General features: G+C 32.0%; 1 protein-coding gene across 1 annotated transcript; it reads left to right on the plus strand.

The window, feature by feature from the left end:
• Positions 1 to 1,985: 1,985 nt before the first annotated feature.
• Positions 1,986 to 20,132, plus strand: LOC129794885 (nose resistant to fluoxetine protein 6). Its single transcript, XM_055835797.1, has 8 exons — positions 1,986 to 3,000; positions 9,836 to 9,955; positions 11,302 to 11,438; positions 11,507 to 11,688; positions 11,809 to 12,080; positions 15,377 to 15,936; positions 19,133 to 19,756; positions 19,825 to 20,132. Exons 1-8 carry the CDS (start codon positions 2,700 to 2,702, stop codon positions 19,948 to 19,950), a joined length of 2,322 nt encoding a protein of 773 aa, XP_055691772.1. The 5' UTR covers positions 1,986 to 2,699; the 3' UTR covers positions 19,951 to 20,132.
• The last annotated feature ends 1,928 nt before the right edge of the window (positions 20,133 to 22,060 follow it).

The raw sequence follows: 22,060 nt of genomic DNA on the forward strand, positions 1-22,060 counted from the left end.
TTAACGTTTAATAGAGGAATTAAATGAAATTTATAAAATAATAATTTTCCGGGTTTTTCGTTGGTTAAATGGGGATTTCTCAACTAGAAAAACTCACATTTTCCAGAGCTTTCGGCTCCCTTCGGAGCCTTCATCAGTGGCTACAGAGAGAAGGAATTTATTAACAAACATCTTCTAGAAAAAAAAGGACAGTTTTCCACACACTCAAACGTGGGGAAATTTGGCAGAACGAGAAGGCACTATAAACTAACAAAAACAGAATTTTATAATAATGGGAACTGATTTCAACTTTTCCTTTTTGACTGTTAAAAGGACTTTATTCATTTTGTTCAGAAAATTCCGCAAGGAATGTGCTGAAAAGAACAATTTTTATAAAAAGATGGTAAGTAAAAGGACTTCAAAACAATAATACTAAAAATTCAAAGCATTAAACAAAGCATAAACACTCTGAAATTTTTTTTACGAGTATGGAAAATCACGATTTTACATTTTCTAAGATGATTTCAGAAACTGGATTTTGGTTCAAAATTGTTTCTTAGAGTTCTCACTACACTATAAATGTGAATTAACTCGGAAAATAAGGAAAATCTTGAAGAAAATAAACATATTTCTTTGCTGAACAAATGATTTTTTCCCAAAATTCTTTAATACCGTAAATAGGGGTGAATGGGGATAAACACAAACACAATTAAAGTATTTTTTTTTGCCATTTATGAAAAAGAAAAGTAAAAGAAAAACAAGATTATTTTTGTAAATTATTTGCAAATTTTCAGATATTTTAACCCTTTCGCGCCTGTATGAAGAATTGAAACATTCGGTCTTTTTCGTTTATTATTTAATTTTCTTAAAGAACATTTATCAGTCAAAATCGTGAAAACATCTTCTTTCGTCTCTTCCACATAATTTTCACGCATTTCCATAAAAAAAAAGAATCACAGCTAAAAGAAAAATAAATTAATTCATCGGAAAAGAAAAGAATACTGATGTTTCTCGCTTTTGTCAACATGTTGAATGTTTCAATGTTTCTTTGTTTCAAAAGGAAGCAAAACAAGTTTAAGGAATTTATTTGTCAGGATTTTGGGTTTGATTTCACTCGAGGAAGCAATAAAGGGAAAGCAATCTTGCGTGTGGATTAACTCTTTTACGTTCTTTGGGTCACACGAACGTGAAACATTGAATTTTATTAAATTTATATAAATTTATTTGCTTTCGGAAGGTAGGAAGTTCACACAGAAGAGGCCAAAGAAGACATTCTGTTTGAAAAATATTCTCTGAGGACTTTCATAGAATAGATTTCGTGATAAAATGATTGTTTGTTTCAATGTTTTACGTGGACATCAAAGGGTTAATCTCTTTATGCCTGTATGAAACATGCGATCTTGTATCACGATATTTTTTTTTATTCTTTGGCTTTTCTCTGAAGATATTCCTCAGTAAAAACATCTTATTTGTGTCATTTACTGAACTAACTTTAAATTTTCGGAAATAAGGTGTTTTACGTTTGGACGCAAAAGGGTTAAGAAAAAAAAGACGACACCATTTTTTTTTAGCTTATGTATGGTCAGCTGTAAATATTCGACAATTATTTACGCAAAAATGTAAATACTGACGTCATCAATGTGTTTGTGTCTCTTTAAATGCATGAAACGTTCGCGCTGATGTTTCATCTGAAAATTTTAAAACTAATTGTTTCTCCAATTTTGAAAATGAACGAGGAAACATTCTTTTTGGAATTTTCAAACCCCTTCTGTGGACGCTAAAGAGAAAGAAAAGATATCCATTGAAATTCTCTTTCTCTCCACGCTGCGTGAGGAAAATGGTGCTCTGATAAAAAAAAAAGTTCTTCTGGTACAAATTGCGGTTTTATCGAACAAATGAATGAAGACGATGTGCATTGAGAGATGATTTGCTTGATGGGCAAATACTACATCACAGCTTCCCCACCCTTTGTGCCACAGAGAATGCACCTCTGTGTGGATTTAAACAGAGACTTGGCGACGCGCGACGAAGTTGGTGTGTGCGCGATTATAAGGAAAAAGAAAGTTTATGGTGCTTTTTCTCTGCCGCAGCACCATTATTACGTGTACGGAGTGTTGGGGCAAAAAAAAAGAAGGAGGATCGACTGGTGGAAGACGCAAAAATTGTTCAGTTCTCACTTTCATTCGGGCCAGGCGAGTCGCTCCATTCAAAACCCAACCATTGAGTCATGATCGCGACTGTGACTTAATATTTTTTTCTTCTTCTTTTGATGTTGTTGCTTTTATCACGCTAAAAGGATTTTCTTTGCAATTTTTTTGTGTGGATTTTTTTAAGAAAGTTTTGTGATCTTTTGCAAAAACTTTGAACGAGGATCAGGATTCAGGAAGAAGTGGAAAAAAATGATCTTAAGTGCTTGACACAGAGCGATCTCTGTGCGATCAGTTGGATCCATCTGCTGAGCATGATCACTGTTAAAATTCAAATTTTCTAACAAAAAAAATGTGGATTAGTGGAGGTGGTAGGAAGTGATCGCGTTTGGAAGTTCCTCGATCCTCGAATTTTCTTTTTAAAAAAAATTTCTTCCCGTGTTCCATCCCCACCCGAAAAAAAAATCCCTCGAGGCTAAACGGTTTTTCGCATTTTCTTTCTAGAAAGAAAATAAAGATAAAGAAAAAAGGAACGTGGGAAAGTGATCGTAGAGAAAAACAAGCAAGATCACGATGATTCTCAGAATCTTCCTTCCCACAGTGTTGTGGCTTATTGTGATAGTGCGTGCTGAGGTGACCGATGAGAATTTTTCCCTCCACACAACGCAACATCTTGCAGAAATTGGTGACAATGCAACCGTCCATGATCATGCCCCGGAAAAGCGTCTTCGTGATCTACTTGATCTCTTCAACATTGCTACCGTATCAATTGCATGGCCAAGGATTGCTCATGAAGTTCACACACCCAATTGCTCCAGTCACATGATGGAGTACTTTCGTGGATTAGCAGCTGGAAAACTCTGGGCACTCAAGAGTAAGAGGAATTTTATCCTTTCTTTTCCCGCCATTTTTCCACTCTTTCTCTGCGCCTTAAGCTTGCGTGTTTTTCTCAAACATGTCTTCTGTAGGTGATTGAATATTGGAAATTGTCAGATTGTGCTCAAACTTGGCATGAAAAAAAATTGCAAGAAGTTGACAGAAGCATTATAGGCTGTCCATCCGTATTGTAAGATACCAGTGTTATAGATAAATTCTAGACTTGTTATCAACGAAAAAATTCAAATATTGGGTCGTATTCTGCGACCAAGAAATACTTGAAATTCGCTTAATCTTGAAATTTTAGTACAAAATTTAAAGGTTTCAAGGGTTTCTTGGTCGTTAAATAAGGCCCATTGTGTATGTATTCTGCTACTAAGAAATCTTTGAAATCCTCAGAACAAATTCTAAAAATTTAAAATTCCGCCATTTTGAAATACACGCAAATTTTTGAAATTAGAAAATCAGTCAAGATGTTTGGCTAATATGACTAATACGAATTTCTAGTTAAAATTAGTCAATTCTCAGGTCTAATTTATCATATTTTGTTTAAATTGAGTTTAAGTTAATACTACTAGGACATACTACAAAATATCTAAGTAGTTAGGAATATTGTAAATTTGAAAAACGATCGCTAGGGTCGCTAAAGTCGATAAGGTCATAAACGATACAAAAAAATGACATTTTCGCCTTTTCTGGGATTAAAGTTTTTTTTTCTGATTCCTAGACTTTTCTAATTAATGTCTTAATGGAGATTAAATAAATCTTGGCAAAGTTTAGCAGTTAGAGAGGTTTTTTTATTTCAGAAATCTTTCAGAAAATTCACTAAAGATTTCTGGCATAGTATTGATTTCTTTTTGTAGCACGAATAGAGCAAGGAATAAACTGTAAAAAACTTTAAAATATTTTTTACAGAATACCAGAAATCTTTTAACTCTAAAATTGTCAGAGTAGGATAGATTTTTGACAGAATCGGTGACTTAAGGGTAGATTCTGATAAAAATCTTATCTCTTTTTTTCTAAGAACTTAAAAGTTTGTTGTAAGATTTTGACAGATAGAGTTTTTAAATCGTTCTGTTGTCGTTCTGTAAGAGGAAAACAAAGAATTAGTTGTTCTTATAAAACAGTTACAAAATACTTTAAAGAGCCCTGGAAAAATAATTTTCCTTCAAATATTCGATTAAAGAAAGAAATAAAATGTGAAAATCTTATAAGATTTTTCCCAGAAAACAAAAAATCTTATAACTGACGAATGGTAAGGAAAGAAAAGAAAAGATTTTTATCAGAATATACCTCTTAATCATCAAAATCTTGAAATCAAAATTTCAAGATCTTGAAAATTTTACTTCAGACTACGAACCATTATTTTCTAACTGATCATTACTTCCTAAATTTTCTTTAACACACTGAAAGAAACCTCGCTCCCGTAAGCTTGGTCAGCTTACCAGTAAATTTTCTTCTTTCTCCGTTAAAAGTTTTTCCATATGTGTACACATATAAAATCCAGAAAGTGCGGGAAAAAGGGAATTCCGTCTTTATATGGCTTTCTTTTTAAACATCATCACACATACACACTGTTAGGCACCCGAAGCCATTCCTCCGTGTCTTGTATATGGCATACAATTGCAAATTTTTCGTATAAAATACGCTACGTAAACAGAATTATATAAGGTGAAATTTTTAACATACAATATTATGCATTAGTCTGCTGAATCAGCCAACATTATATTAAAACACCCGTCCACCGTTTTGTCCGGATTTTTGTAGTGCTGTGTGCCACCACAACACAAACCTAATCTCTCCGCATCGTGCAAAATGTAATATTGAAAGGGAAATTTATATACTCCGTACCCCACTATTTATACATATATGTATATTTTGAGACATGCCGAAAGTGAATTCAGCTGTCCATGACCACTTTTCCTCCTTTCAAGTCCACTGTCGCCCAAAATTTCAGCGCCCCATGGCATTTTTATTTTATTTTTTTATTTTTGGGAGCAAGAATGGAAAGAATTAATAATAAAAATTCAGTCTATTTTGGACATCATGAAAAACCCACAATGTGAAAAACCCCCAAAAAGAAGGATTTGCAACAGGTGGGAGGATCCGGGAAAGGTAAAATGGCATAATTTAGGTTGCAATACATTCGATTTCTTTAAAAGACTTTTGAAGAAAAAAAAAACAGAAAGAAAAAGGCTTTTTGCCAGTTAACAGCTTTTCAATTTTTTTTTGTAACCAATTAACTCGTTAAATGATTCAGCAAAGTTCCACTTTTGTTGTGCGTTGCACTGAAAATTCATATGAGAAATGGTCAGTGGGTTATGCTACGTTGTGAATGCGTAGTGTGATGGTTAATGGAGAGATGAAGAAGACTTTTTTCTCACCATGAAATATTAAGATGTACAAGATTGCAAAAAAATTATTTAACATCATTCCTGGAATTTTTATTGATTTTATTAAAAATATTTAATGGTGTTTAGTGCGTATGGACCATTGAAAAGAAACAGGAGATATAAGGATTAATTAGAAAAGAATACAATGTGGGGTAAATTGAATCAAAGCTGTTTATTCGGATGAATAGAATAATTTCTTGGTTTTTAATGCTTCAATATTCAATTCAGATCAAATCATATTTTTTATTACAAATAGAACTCAAAATAAAGCAAACAAATATAAAATTCAAAATGTTTGAAAAATATTTCTTGAAATGAAGGTTCGCTCTAAAAACTAAAACCTTAAGAATTTTACAGTTTTAATAAATATTCTCAGTCCTATTCAGCGACCAAGAATTCCTGAAATCGTTGTTTGCTTTGAAATTTCAACGATTACAAGGATTTCTGGGTCGCAGAATACGATTCATTATATCTAATCTAGAAAATAGATAGACGGTCTGCTGGCAATTTGCTAAAAACAATTCTTAACCCTTTGTCAAAATAATGTTTAAAATTTAAGCGATGTTTCACTTCAAAATTGTCTGGAAAATTCAATTTTCAAACAAAATCCATATTTCGCCCCGAAGATTCTAATAGATTATCTTTAACCGAATCCATTCTGGTTTTGTGAAAATAAAGACTTTTTATGTTCTTTTTACTGTAGGTACTAAATTAATTATAATGAGCAAATCCGGGTTAATAAAGCGTAGATGAATTTGCTTCAATTAATTATTGAAATTGGAATTTGAAAACAAAAACAATTTGCAAAAACAAGATTCTGATAAAAATCTTTTCTTTTCTAGTTGATGTTTTTAATCGTTTTATTTTCGTTCTATAAAAAAAACAAGAATTAGTTGTTCCAGAAAACATTCAAAAAGATCTCTAAACAGTCCTGCATTGGAAAAGTAATTTTCTTTCAGAAACTTGTTTAAAGAAAGAAATAAAATGTCAAAATCCTTTAAGATTTTTCCCAGGACACCAAAAAAATCTTATAACTGACGAATTGTAAGGAAAGAAAAGAAAAGATTAATATCAGAATCTACTGATACTGATCCAATCTTTCTAGATAGAATCTTTGTCTAGAAAGATTTTTAAAAAGCCCAGGAAAAGTAATTTTCCTTAAGAAATACAATTAAAGAAACAAAGAAACTGTCAAAGTCTAATAAAACTTTTTATATAGAATACCAAAAATTTTGTAACTGACGAATTGAAAGGGAAGGAAAGAATAGATTTTTATCAGAATGGAACTCTATACGTCTTTTTTTTACAAAGAAAAAAAAACAGATTTTTTTAAAAAGAAATTTACATTTTGTTTTTAAAGGTTTTTTTTATGTTTTAAAGCTATTATTCCTCAAGAACACGATACTAACTTTAAAGTAAGAATGTTAACCAGGTTCTTAAACTCCTTTAAACCAGGATTTTAGTTTCTTGAACTCACCCAAAATTAATTAACTTTTAGTAGTTTCTGTTTAATTTTAATTTAATTAAAAGGTTGTTATCCGCTAAACTACATCGAATTGAATGTTCCCTATTTGGGAAAAAAGCTTATTCAGGAAATGTTTAAAATCTATTAAAAAAACTGAATTTCTCATGAAAAAATCTTGAACTTGAGCGCCACTTTAAGCACCCTACACATGACGTACAATATATTGTGTATACACCACAAATTCCCAGCATTGTTACGAATTTATTTCATCACTCTTCTTTTCTCTTTGCAAAAGCTTTTGAACAAAACATATATTTTTTTATAGGTATAGTGTCTGACTTTCTCAAGTTCAAGAATATCTCTCTCTTTTGGCTTTATTTACTCTTTTTATTGTTAAGTCCCGGAATAAAAAAAAACGAATCTCTCAAGTACTGAGCGAGAATCTGGTGAATCAACAAAAAATGCTAATTGATTGCCTTCTTCATCATTGACTATTATTTGTCTCTTCGCAATTGACTTTTTGTCACCCACCTTAAAGAAATATTTGCCATTATGGACGGACTTTCTGTACCGCATATAGGCTTCAATTAAAAGCTCCGCAATGGTTTTTTAGAGGACACGCATACACAGATGGGCAGCATCAAGAGAGATCATCCTCTTCAAGGAGGAACGACGTCCAAGAAGAAGAAGAGGAAAAAAGACGCCCCACACCCACCATGCCTTGTGGAAACGTGCTCATGCGGAGGCAATTAAAAATAATTTGTCGTCGTGACTCCTTCAGTGTCTTCTTCATGATTTTTTTCACTCCATCTTTCATTTAACTTGGAAGTCTTGAACTTTCTCCCGAAAATAACAAATGAAAGAAGTAAAGAAAAAAAATAATAAAGATGTGTAACTTGTAAAAATTTCGCTGATTTTTTGGCGCAAATGCACAATGAATATTCCAAGATCGTCCGTCAGCTTGAATGGCCAACATGAGGCTTCACAGAAAAAAAATATTGAATGTTATGCAATTGTTGTCTCATAAATTCACTTGGAAGGTGCTTTTTTTGTTGTCTGCCGAGTCTCGTTTTTTTTCTTTATTTCTTTCCTACCTCAAGCCCCGCGCGAGCTTAAATTTTCGGACAATATTGATTCTCTTTTTTTCTCTCTCTCTCCTCACACCGTTCAAATCATTTTTCCTATGCAACATTTCCAACATAACTCATATTTTTTTTTTAACTCACGATTTCTTTGCAATAGAAGCTCGCATTTGATAATCTACAGAGAGGAGGGAATTTTTTTTTGTTAATCATCCCATTTACTCTGGCTCTGTGTTTCTGGGTCAAAATTCATCGATCTTTCATGCTAATGAGACATTTTCTTGCTTTAGGGTGATGAGAAATAAATAACAATTTTCCACCAATATGGGCATTTTTCGGATTAAGGCTGAGAAAAATAAAAATAATAAAGGTTTGAATGCGGCAGCAGCTCTTTTTTTGTGAGTTTGAAAGTAAAATAGGGAATTCCGCGTAGAAATCTTTTATTTTTACACTCTTTGAAAAGTTTCTGCGAAAGGAGTTTATTCATTTTGAGTCTCGACAATGCATAGAAAGATTCAAGAATATTAGCATGATGAACCATTTGAAAGCCTAAATGATTTATTTAAAGAGCTCTATTTCACTTTCCAAGCCGTCATCTCCTTGTTAATACTTTGAGGACACGAATTTCTAACCTTAAACTTTGACCCTAATTTTCTTTCATAAGGAAAACGTTTTTAAAGATTTTCTTTCGACGAACATAAAGTCTTAGAAGTCGCCTGCACATCAATATAGAACTTTTATTTTCAATGTAGACTAACATCATTAATGAAGCATAAACGCGTTTGCTTCATAGGCAAGAATTAAAAATGATATACGTTAGGGGCGTGGTTTATACATTACATGAGTTATTACCTCGTAGTTTATTTTTGCAAAAAGCTACGAGGGACTCAAAATGAATAAACTCCTTTAAAATACGAAAGCTGAAAACTATATTTAGTGAAAAATAAAAAAAAAACCTAAAAAATGTAAATAAATTCCCTTCAAACCCCACCCTTCATGACCTTTCAATTTTTATGTTTTAAATCGTCATGAAAGTGTTAAGATCCCTAATAAAATGATTTTAATCTTCTTCGAGCTTAAAGAGCAACAATTTACAATTAAAGCAACAATCATATAGCTACAATGATCTAGCTAAACTCTGTTTAAGCTTCAGAAAAGCAATATTTGTCCACTACCTTTCACGATTTTTATCAGTTTGTAAAGCAATATAAAATAATTATAATTATTCCTTCTACTAAATGAGGTCTTTCCAAATAAAGGAAAAGATATAGAGACTTAAAAAAATAAACCTCTTACCGGGTAATCCAATAAAATTAGATCAAATTGGCATTTCCTTGCAACCACCTTCGTGACTCTTTAACATAGATTTTATTTAATATATTTTTTTTCCGTTTTTCTTTAATTTTTTTTAATTCCCACAAAACATTGCGTTTTGGCGTGCTTTGGACGCGTCACGGATAGCTTCCGGAAATGCGAAATTGTCAGCCTTTCCCCGCCTCTATTCACGCAATTTTTAAGCTTCTCGAAGGGCTAACAAATATATTGCAATTAAATATCAAATAGATTGTTTGGCGTTATTGCAGCAAGGAGGACGCAAAGAAAATGTCTGTGCGGAGTTTATGTCGAAAGGTGGCAATTTTCACAATAATGCGTTCTCTGAATTTATATATCAACTTTATGAACCCACTTGCACGATGAATTCAAAGAAGATGTTACACAAAAAAATGGCACCTCAAAGTGTCTAAATTGACCTAAAAAAGAGAAAATTTCTTACATGAGGAAGAAAGTTTCAACAAAAAAAAACAAACAGACCATTGAACTAATTAACACGATACTTTTAATTAATCAGCAACACTTTGTTTTAATTTATTTTGTGATCTTTCTCTCTTGTAGTGGATGATGCAAGTGGTCACTACACGGCTGGCTTCTTCTTCGGCAATAACTACTGGATGGGATCAATAAATCTCTGTTCGGCCATTGCGACTGATGATGCTGAAAAAGTAATGCAATTTGGTAATTATTTCAATTTTTTTACTTCTTTTAAAAAAAATTACATAAGTAAACCATTCTGGTGTCAGAGTTGGAATGGAGCAAATTTCTTTTTTTTTATAGATTAAGGATTAAAATTATTTCTATTTTTTTTAGATTTATTTTTGGGGATTTCTCTAGTTATTTTAATGCTTTATTTGTTTTGTATTAAAAAGATATTTACAGCAGAAGATAAATTGAACATGTAACTGTCTTTTCTTTTGCATTCCAGCGACGTTTTCATTTATCAAAGTTTTTTCTCTGATCTGTCAATTTTTATTCCTGATAAGTCATGGAAAAGGTCTTTGTTAAAAGAACAAAACGTCATAAGATTAAAAGAAAATCAGTTCACTTTAAGGCAAAAAAAAATATAAGAAAGAGAAGGGTATCTGAGTATCTATACTAGAAGATCAGATAGATTAGATTGTTTTAAAAGTAAAAAAAACCTGTGCAGTCTAACTTTAAAAAAAAATAAAAAAGTGAATTTTCAAACGACAAACTTTGAAAGAATAATGTTAAGCGTTGACGTCATAAATTAGAATAAATGTGAAATGACAGAAAAGAAACGTTAAACATAAAAAATAAACGTAAAGCGTTAAAAATGAATCGTTAAGCATTACAAAATAAAGTGAAAAATATGGAAAACGTAAGAAAACAAACGTCTACTTGTTAAAATTAAAGTCAAACTTTAATACAGGAAATGACAAACGTCAAAAAACATTACGTTAGAAAAAACACATAAATCGTTAAAATTGGATAAATTGTTAAAATCTGCTAATTCGAATGCAATAGAAGAGATAGAAAAACATTCCTCTAGCTACGCTCCTGGAGAATTTTCTCCCGAAGATATAATAAGTCAATTTTTATAATTGAACGAACAGCCTTTTACACAAAATTGACATCAAATTTTAATCAGCAAACAAATCTTTTTGGTTTAAAAAAACGTATTTTTTGAAAATTTAGGTACCTATATACTATAAACTTTAAAGAAAGCTCTTATGATCTAATAGTCACCTAGAAATAATTACAGGGGGTTTGCAAATTCTTTGTTTTCAATGAACTTAGAAGTGAAGTCTCGGATTTTTTTTATTAAACTTTCGGAACAAGAAGTCGTTTATTGTGTCAAATAAATGATATTTTTATACAGAATCTGGATGCACAATATTTTTTCCTTCCTCAGATTCCAGAATTAAATGATAAAACATCTTTAAATTAGAAATTGTCCATGTTTCGCAGAGTAATGCTCCATTAATGCTCTTTCAAACTGAAATCAAAATCCAATTTTTCAATTAACAAAAAATACTTTTTATTACATTTCCACTGTTCCACAGGTGAAGGAAAAGGTGGTCTTGCATCTTCCCTAAATTACAAGCATGATGTTAGAAAAATACGAAGTGATCGAAGTCCATTTGTTCCGGGTTTCTTTATCCTCAAACTCCTCTTCAATGGACACAATTTAACACATACGGTAAGTTGGTGGAAAATCGTATTTAACGGTAATTTAAATCAAAATGTTACTGAAATATATTTCCTCAGCCACGCACGTTGTTTATTGGTCTCTGTCTACCATCATCGTGCTCAGAAGGAGATGTCCTTGCAATTGCCAAGGGCATCAATGAAGATCGAAGTGATTCACAACAGACCACAATTCTCGATGTGAGATCACCAACAAAGAAACGCTATGAATTTACATCTGATCCCACATTCTACATCCTTCTGTGAGTTTTCTTTTAATAATTATAAAAATTCTTATCTTTTATCTAGAATTTTGAAGAAAGTTTTCAACTCTGTTAATTTTTTTTATTAGCTAAAAATGTTTTTTTTTGTGATCTTTGTAGGGTTTCAGTGATTTGTGTGTCATGTTTATTGGTTGTGGGAACAATCTATGATCTTATCCTCACGCACGAGCTGAAGAAGCGTGCAGAGATGAAGGAAAAATCAAAGGAATTAGCAACTGATTTAAATTCTGGTGGTCTTGGATGCATCACATACGATCTAACCAGTGCAATGCCCACCAAGGAGAAAATTGATAAAACCCGTGGACTCAACAATAACAATTCCGATGAGAATTTGGCAGTGGAATCACTGGAGCATCAAGAAGAAAATTTGAGTGAGTTTTAATATTTAAATTATGCAATATTTGAAATATTTTAACGAATCATCCGAATCTTGACGAATAATCTGAATGTTGACAAATAATCCGAATTTTAACGAATAATACGAATCTACTTTAAGAAAATTCTGAATTTTGACGAATAGTCTGAAAATTCTTATTGAGTAATTCAAATCTTTTTAACAAATAGTCAGAATCGACGAATAATTCCAATCTAGACGAATAATTCGATTCTTCTTAACAAACAATCAGAATCTTGACGAATAATCCGAATCTTAACGAATAGTACAAATTTTAACGAATAATTTGGATCTTCTTGAATATAGTTTGAAACTTCTTGACGAATAATTCGAATCTTCTTAAAAAATATTCCGAATCTTGACGAATAATTCGAAGATTTTCGTTCAGATAAACACCCCTTATATTTTTGATTCCTCATGCGCACAAAAAATCCCTCAAAAGTTAAACAAACACCCAAAAACCCGACAAAACCAACAAAATAATCAATAATTTCTCATCCAAAATACTTCCTTGTATTTTGTAAAATTAAAAATATAATAATTAATTTTAATTTTGCAATTTGGTAACGCACACCGCGTAAATTCCTCAATAGTGCGTCGTCCGCGATTGCAAAAGGCTAATACCATCTACTAAATATATTTACTTTCTGTGGCACAATCGCATTGCAATCTCTTTGGGCACATTATTGTGCGCACTAAGATAATGAGAACTTTGCGCGATGCTCCATGTCCCGGAACGATCTTTCTCTTCAACCTATACTACGCCTGCATTGAAAATGCGCTCATTAAAACAAGACGTAATCTACCGCGATGGATTACAGATGATTTAATTCACTTTTTTTTTCGAGCTATAACATTGCTATATTATGCCCAACTTGCTAATCATGTGAGGAGTTTTTTTTCCACACGGAGAAAGAAGAGCGAGAGAAAGAGATAAAATAATAAAAATCCCGACTGCAGAAAAAAATTATGCTCATTTGATGTTTTTTATATTTTTGAAGATTTTTTAAAATAAGAATTAAGAATTATTTACACTACTATGAAAAATTCGGAGAATTTTAAAACTAGTTGAGGTATAATTTGTTTAAAAAATCATTTTAAAGTCCAATAAAAACAAATAAATAAAGTCAATTAATTAAGTTAATAAAGTTAATTAATTAAAGTCTAATAAAAATTAAAGTAATTTTTCTAATTTGAAACGTACTTATCAAAATCAAATTTAAAATAATTCTTTTGTCCTTATAAATCTAAATTGACTAGAATCAAAATCGGTTAATCGACTTTTACAGTATTAGCAGTCATCTCAGTTTCTACCAGAAAGCTTTTTTTCATTTTTATTTAATTTTTAGATGGTTAAATAATCAATCCGTATAGATAATTTTGAAAGGAAAAAAAAAAGATTTTTAATTGAAAAATTTATCAAAATTGGTTTAGTGATTATTTTTCTATGCAGAAAAACCTACAACTTTGTCTTTATATCGATTGTTAGAATACCGATTTTGATAAAATTTGATAAATTTTGACAAAATCATCAAAATCAGTGAACTGTTTTATTTATTACTCTAGTGGATAACTGACGAAAAATTTGATTTTTGGTGAAATTTAATTAGGGGAGACCGGGGTTAAAAAAAGTCACTTAAGCGTTTATAAAAAGCTCAAAATATAATATTTCCCAAATAGATAAAGCGAAATGTATAGCTCATTTCTATAGGAAATTTACTGCTCTATAACTCTTTCTCAGATCATTTTGTTCTATCTAGCTAGGAAATACGATCTTTTAGGCTTTTTCCAAACCCTTAAGTGACTTTATTAGCCCCGCTCTCCCCTATTTTTTTTTTAAATTTCTTAATTAACATTAATTTTGAGCTTATTAGCCTTTTCTATCTGAGTTTAAAAAGAATCGATTTTAATTTTAAAAAAATTATAAAAAATTGATTTTCCTCAAAACCATGTTCTTTGTTCATTTCCAAAAATGTCCAAACCAATCTGACAAATGATTGTTTTTCTATTTTAAATCTGAAATTGCATTTTATTTAAAATATTTTGAATCAATTTTGACAAGTAATGTATTATTCTTAATAAATTTATCAAAATCGGTTGAGCTGTTTTTTTTGTGGTGGCTTTTTTTAATAAACCAATGAAAGATAATAAAATTAAACCAATGAAAGATAATAAAAAGCACAGAGATTTAATGTATCTAAGGCTGAACCGATTTGAACAAATTTATCAAAATCGTATAACATATTTTTAATACGAGTCTTTGATTATTTTAATTCTACTTTTGCCTTCAGTATATTTCGGCTTATTCGATTTGAATGTATGAAAGAAATAAAGAAAAGTATACTTTTGCTAAAATTGATAAATTTATTAAAATCAGATCAAACCCGGAAACTTTTTGAGGGTAGTGTACGAAATTAAATTTTACCAGTAAAACTTGAAAAAAAAACTTTATTTTGCAAGTCGGGTAAAAGTGTATTAGATCATATGGATCATACATATTGAGTAAAGAAAACTGTTGACGCTTTATATTTGAATAATCTCTTATATTGAGAGTTTTGCACGCTCTGATACCGCACTATGTACAAACATATAACTTTTATAATAGGCATGAAAGAGACGGAAACTGTTGGATAACGCATTGCGATTTAATTTATAATTTTAATTAAATATCCATTGAGAGTTTACCAATTATGAATCATGTTGCTCCATTAAGGGGGTCTTTGTTTTAATGGATTTCTCATTGTTAAAAGAAGATGAAATAAAAAAAAGTTTTGCAAGACTTTGGGGAACTACGACGATGTCTTTCATCACAAATATTTTATTTGATGAAGATTCATCGAAGAAGGTGATTTTCTTGCATCAAGAAATCGAGTTTTCTGGCATTGGGTGCGTAAAGATGTGGATTTAAATTAAAAGAACGTGCAATATTGCTTCATTTTGAATGTCATTAACTCGCACGGGCGCTGTGACAAAATTGCTTGATATTTCAACGAGCAAGGTGGATCATGGGGAAATATGTTGTATTATGTATATTTTTGCTTCAAAATACTTTTATTTTGTATTTGTTTTTAAAAAGAAAGCTTCTTTAAACCCCTTTTCTTATCATTTTTTTTCTTATTTTTGAAAAATAATGAAGAGATTAATTAACCCTTCGTATACCAGGCAAAGTAGTCTGAATCGTTCTAATATTCGGTTATTTTTTAAAAAATAATTTCAAATAAATTATTAAGACCACAAAATTCAATCCTAATTTTATTTTTTCTTACTTTTCAGGTGTCTTCGCCGAAATGCTCCTCTCCTTCTCAGTTGTGACAAATTTCAAAGCAATTTGCGATAGTAGCGTTGGAAGTGACACAATCCCCTCAATCCACGGGCTACGTGCTGTCTCAATGGCCTGGGTTATTCTTGGGCACACCTGCATAATTGTCTTCAAGTACTCCGACAATATGGACCTGAGGAAGACGGTGGAGAAGGAATTTTGGTTTCAAACAATCTCAAATGGGGCATTTAGCGTTGATACATTCTTCTTCATTAGTGGCTTCCTCGTTGCCTACATCTACTTCCGCACAAATGCCAAAGGGAAGCTGGAGAAGCTCTCAAAGGGTGTGAGTGAGGTCACAGCAGGAGTCCTACACTTCCTTGGACTCGTTGCGTATCGTTTTATGCGACTAACAGCTCCATATCTCTTTGTACTGGGATGCGTTGAGTTGCTAATGAAGTACTTTGAGCAGTATTCTGTCTTTGAGCCACCCACAATGGATCATGCCAATTGCCCCAAATACTGGTGGCGCAATGTCTTGTACATCAATACGCTCTTTCCCGTTGGAGAGATGGTGAGTTGAAAAAATTTCTTTTATTCTATTTAAAGGATATTTTATAAGAGAAGAATAATTTTTAGTGAAAATTTTAATTTTTGTAGAAAATTCCGTTAAATATTTTGAACAATATATTGGCAAATAATTTGAATATTAACGGATAACCGAATATTGCCGATCATAAACAGATATCACAGATCTATTAATCAATTGAGTTTAAAGATCAAGAAAATTAAAAGAAAATGATTTTTTATTTTTTAAAGAGAACATTTGATCCGTCTAAATTTTAACTGTGGACAAAGCGGGGATAGTACTTAGTTTTAATTTGGCTGGATTAAGGCGCGGGTTTCCCTGCCGACGCTCCCGGAAGGAGTTTTAAATCTTTAGAGTATAAATTTCAGAATTTCCTGGGTTTTAATAAAATCTCTCAAAGTGGTAGACCATCATTTGACCATTTTTATGACCTTTTGTGGGTCATTTTTGAGATTTAGGTGCCGGAAATAAAGTCAAAGGTTTGAAGTAAAGATTTCAGGTCTAAAATTCAGGGTCTTTAAGAAAATTTCAAGGTCAGAATTTGAAGCCTTTTGAATGATAATTTTAATTTTCAAAGTATCTACTAAACAAAAACTTTGATATTTTTTTTTTTAATTCACCTATAAAACTATAAATCAACTCCAGGGACAACAGTATTTCAAGTTCTGAAAAAAGGTAGAAACCTTGAGAAAAATTTTATGGTCCTAAACTGTTCCAAAATTTAAAACGAATTTTTAGATCTTTATTTTGAGTATTTTTATAAATAAAATATTAGGTATACAAATTTTTTGTATAAAATTAGTGAAATTAGTATTTTTTTGGAGAAAAAATTTCTTTAATTGTTATTCATTTAATTTTCCATTTTATTTCAAGTTAATTGAAAAAAAGTGTCCACTTTAGCCAATTCCCCCTTATTTCAGTCCATGCCCCAATCAACAACAAAAAATTAATTATTTTGTAAAAATGTTGCGAATTTACCAAAAAAAATTTATTATGCAGGGCAAAAGAGAAATGAGTGGAAGGCGAATGATTGTAAATGTCGCTTTAAAAAAATTAAAATTCAAAGTCAAAGAAATAAATTGAGCAGACTTCGCACACTCTTTGCCATCTAAACTTGCGTTGTCGCACATTGCGAAAGAACTCGATTCCGTGTTAATGGCTTAGTTTACTTATTTATATATTTTTTCGTTTTTTTTTACAAGACGAAAAAAATGTTGAAAGACCCCAAAAAAAACGAACTTTTCTGGGCAAAGAGGATGAAGGAATTATGGGCAGATTAGGCAATCAATTTATGTACAATGAATTTCCATGCAGAGCGTGAATGCGGGTGACAAAAATCTCACATCTAAACCACCCACCCCGCGCCTCCCACAAATGGAGGTGTTTGAAATTAACAAATTTTATTTCAAATAAAAATCTTTTGGCAAATAAATTTGCGCCTTGAGACGTACAGATAATTACAAATGTACGCTTCAGCGGGAAAAAAATCATTTGAAATATTTGAACATTAATTCTAAAATATTTATTTTACTGATACCACCATCACAGAATCAGCATCAAGTGCTTCCCTATTTATAAATTCCTCATCATGGTAATTAATTGTGTGCAAATAGAGACCTCCTACACCCAGTACATAAAAGTCTTTTTACAACTTTTATATCTTCTTCTCAGATTTATCACCGTTTAGTTAGAGCAATTTTGTCCCAATTTTGTGGTTGTTTTGCCAAATGAAAGAAATTTATTATTCGTTGTATACAATTAGAGAGAAAAAACTTTTCTGCATGGGAATTAAATTTTTTTTTTCGTCTTTTAATTGCCATTAATCTTTCTTTCTTCATTTTAGCGGCTCTCGGTGAAATTCCTTTTTTATTACAAATCAATAAACAATCGTAAAATTGCACAATATTTCATAATTAATCATAGAGAGGTTGCATTTATCATGGAAAATGAAGAGATTTTCCTACGAAAACTTCTTTTGAAAGCAGGAAAAAATAATTATTAAAGACTTTGTATTGGAATTATCTGCAATTGAAGGGTGAAATATAAAACATTAATATTTTTTTTTAATTTTAAAAGGAGCCTATTCATTTTAATAACATTGGGTTTCGGTCAATTTTCAATGTTGGGGGAATCAAACGTAGGATCTGACCTTTTTTGAAATTCCTAGTTTATTTTTTTTTGCTACGTTTCGGAGCTTTATTTCTCCTTCCTCAGGCCTGCAATTACACAATGGACAATATTTATAAATTTACATTTTTTTAAAAACTTTTTGACACTTTCAAATATTTTTTAAACAATTATTAGGTATATATTCATTTTAATATAATTTAAATTTATTTATTCATTTTATTTGTACAGAAAATTCCTTCATTTGAGGAAACAAACAATTAAAGAGGTTTAAAAAAAATATAGACTACCGCTTTTTTATTCGTATCATATAGATGACAAATATTTGCTCTAAAATGCAAAGAATGACGTCACTATTACGTTTTTCTTTTTTTTTCAATAGAAGAACAAAAAAAACTTTCTCGGTTTGGTCTATGGGAAGTTTTGAACCAGACGGAATCACAGAAATACCTTTTTCTGCATTTTGCATGCTTAAGGGAACGATGAAAAATATTTGAACGTTTTCTAATATTTTCCCGACAATTTCTTTGCCTGAAGAAGTCAGAAAACAAGCACTCGAAACGTCACATTACAATAAATTGAATAAATAGATTTCTTTGTGCTTTAAAAATTGATAAAATATATTGACGAAGCATTGATACGAATTCTTCAAGAAATAGAAGAGAAAATAAATAATAGTTACGTCATTTTTTGTAATTTTGAGTAAATTCTTGAAAATTTTTAAACTAATCTCAATTGAAAATGGGAAATCTCTTTTGCGATGTTTTATTCTTCTTCAATCATAAGATTATTGTTGCGTGATTCGCTTATTATTTCTGTAAATAAAAATTTTCTATAACTGGAACGAATAAGCTCCTTTATTAATCCTGAAGCTTTGTACTTCTAAAAGAACTTTAATATATAATAATCCTATTCAGCGACCAAGAAATCCTTGAAATCTTTGAAAGTTCTGAAAATTTTTAACGATTTCAAGGGTTTCTTGGTCACTGATTACGACCCAAATTTTGACCTTAAAATTGTTATTTAAACTTTGAACCAAAAAATTCTCTTGCAGTGTATGCTGTGGAGTTGGTACTTGGCAAATGACACACAATTCTACATAATTGGCGCTGTTATCCTCATCCTTGCTGTGCGTCATCTAAGGGTTGCTGCAGCCGTTGTGGCTGGTATTATGGTGTCCTCGTGGGGCATCACGGGGCTCATTGCGTACTCAAATAACCACATCCCCAATGCCGATGACCCCCTGGCGCTCTTTGACATGATCTACGATAAACCATGGACACGTATTGGACCCTATATGATTGGTATGAGTGTGGGGTGGATCCTCTTCCGGACAAATTGCCAAATACGGATGAGTCGGCTGACGGTGATCCTTGGGTGGATGATGTCCAGCGCTACGGGGCTGTACCTCATCTACGGGCTGTACGGGCAGGAGCTCAATAAGCTCGGTGGGGCAGCATACAGTAGCCTGAGTCACTCAGCGTGGGCATTGAGCCTCGCGTGGATCATCATTGCATGCTCAACGGGCTATGGGGGCTATGTGAATACCTTCCTGTCGGCACCGTGTATCTATCCCTTCTCACGGGCCACCTATTGCGCCTACCTCGTTCATCCCATCGTCATCCGCATCATGGCGCTCAATTCCACGGCACCGCTGCATCTTGGAACGGATTCCATGGTGAGTTTTCCTTTGAGCTCAAAAGCTCTTCTATCTAGCTTCTAATCTAAAATTTAATTCCTTTGCAGATGATTTATTTCTTCGGTCAGCTTGTCTGCTCCTACCTGCTGGCCTTCATTGTCTCCCTAGCTTTTGAAGCTCCTGTCGTGACGATGCTCAAAATTATGTCACCCAGCAGGAAAAAGCGAATATAGCTTCCTTCCTCGCATCTACCCTATAAATCTGTGTTGTTAGCATTATCCTCTTTGTTTTTTTTTTGTACATCTCCCCTAAAAAATGTATTTTATCCCCCCCCCCGCCCTGCTCATCCTTAGTATTGTTATAAGTTTAGAGCCTTAAGAAGTGAGAGAAATTATGAAATAAATGCGCGAGAGAATATTGTTATGTTTTATTGTTGCCATGGTAAGAGTATGTGGTGACAACGACGGCCAATTAGTTACCTACCTGGTGCTTTGATAATTTTGCAAAGAAAGTGCAGAGTGAGGAGTAGCAAATGTTATATATTTTACGTGTTCTGTGCAATCTGAAACTTTCTGCTATTTCACACCTATCCCCACGCCCTTTGCACAGGTGGTATAACACTAAAAGAAGGCATCATTAGAGGAGGCAACGTTGCGTAACCTGTGGTGGAGTTGAGGTGAGATTTTTTTCTTTAATTTACAACAGAAAATAGTCACGCCGAGGATTTTAGGAAAGGGAGGTGTCGCTAAATTGAGAAATTCACAGAATTACAATCAAATTGGAGCTTATTGGGCATTTCCATTTGATTTTTCTCTTGGGATTTTGTAGAAGAAAATTCATTTTTTCATTCCATAAACTACAAAATCAATATTACTGAATGCCCTTCGCGGGAAATAATTTAATTTATAGAGAAAAGCGGGGTAAAATGGAGCAAATAACGAAAAAAATATTTATTTTTTTGTAGCTGCTTGAACAAAAAAAATGATAAAATTTAATGTGTTATATAGGGGAGACTGGGATAGACTTAATCAACTTTTTTGTAATAAAATTTTAGAGAAGCTATAAAGAAATTGTAATATACTAGAGATTCTTTAGAATTTGCCCATTTCTTAAGCTAGAATTATAAAGCTTAGCATAATAATGCATTAAAAAAAAATGTCAGGATTTTTTTTTTCAAAATGGCGCCTTGTGAAACATATAATCCAATTTTATTATGTTTTAGTTGAGATTAAGACGATTAGGACTTTTCCAAGCTTATTTTAATCCCTAGGCATCTTAGGTCACTTTTAGTCTGAATTTGAAATTTGTCTCCGATTCTACGTGAGCTATAAAGAACATCGACTTACCAGTAAGGAAAGAACTCATAAAACTCTCTCCAGAAAACATGGAAAATTAACAAAACCAACTCCTTTGGAATTTAAAACAAAAGAATAAAACCTAAAAATAAAATAAAATGAAAGAAAAAAACTTTAAAGACTTCAAAACTTCATTATTTTCACTAATCTGGATTTTTTAAAAGTTAGTACCTACAAATTAATAGATTAAAGTTCCTAAAACTCTTAAAACTATTTTTACGGTTATGTTTTTTTTATTCTCATAATCTCTAAGATATTAAATTCCCTGATTAAAATCTTGTTCAACTAATATTCTGGAATGAATTCCATTTATCTTTTAACACATAACTAATTTTATGCGATACAGAACATAATAGTATTTTAATTATTAAAATACTGTAAAAAGCATCTAAAAGTTCTCATAAATAAAAATCTAGAATGTGAAAATGAGAATTTTCGATTTTTTTCAAATCCATATAAATAGCCAATTTACCCCATCTTCCCCTACTGAGCCATTAACCTGCTGGCCGCCAAGACCTTGGAGCTTCCTTAGAGCGCCAAGGTGGGGTCGTTGAACGACCCCAAGAAGGAAGTCGATTTTCTCATAAACTATAAAACCGGGAACTGTCGGGTCACTACCTTTAGACTCCTTATATAGTCCTCTTGCCCCTTGCATCACAAATTCGCCACCCGGAAACACGCAGAAGAAGATATTAGGGAAAAACATTTTTCACTCATTTTTCACACTTTCTTCGTGAGAAATTTGCCACGAAGTTGACCGCAACTGCTATTTTTTTTCACTACTTCCCCACATTCCCCTCACTTCCCGCACCGTGATAAATGGCAATATTTCTCGAATATTCTTTATTGTTTTACACATTTATATGCTTCTAATTATGTTTTATGTTGTTTATGTTACTTATTCGCGATAATTCTGACATTGAGATGGTTAAGTGAGAAAGTAAACACAACCCTTCAACCCCCTTCAACCATATGATTTATGATGTGA

The sequence above is a fragment of the Lutzomyia longipalpis genome, chromosome 4 (assembly GCF_024334085.1).
Source record: "Lutzomyia longipalpis isolate SR_M1_2022 chromosome 4, ASM2433408v1".
Taxonomy (NCBI): Eukaryota; Metazoa; Arthropoda; class Insecta; order Diptera; family Psychodidae; genus Lutzomyia; species Lutzomyia longipalpis.

Excerpts from the sequence above, each read along its gene's own strand:
- LOC129794885 (XM_055835797.1), top strand. The coding sequence starts at position 2,700 with ATGATTCTCAGAATCTTCCTTCCCACAGTGTTGTGGCTTATTGTGATA. Across the intron at positions 15,937-19,132 it reads TCTTTCCCGTTGGAGAGATG|TGTATGCTGTGGAGTTGGTA; the intron begins GTGAGTTGAAAA and ends ATTCTCTTGCAG. Across the intron at positions 19,757-19,824 it reads ATCTTGGAACGGATTCCATG|ATGATTTATTTCTTCGGTCA; the intron begins GTGAGTTTTCCT and ends ATTCCTTTGCAG.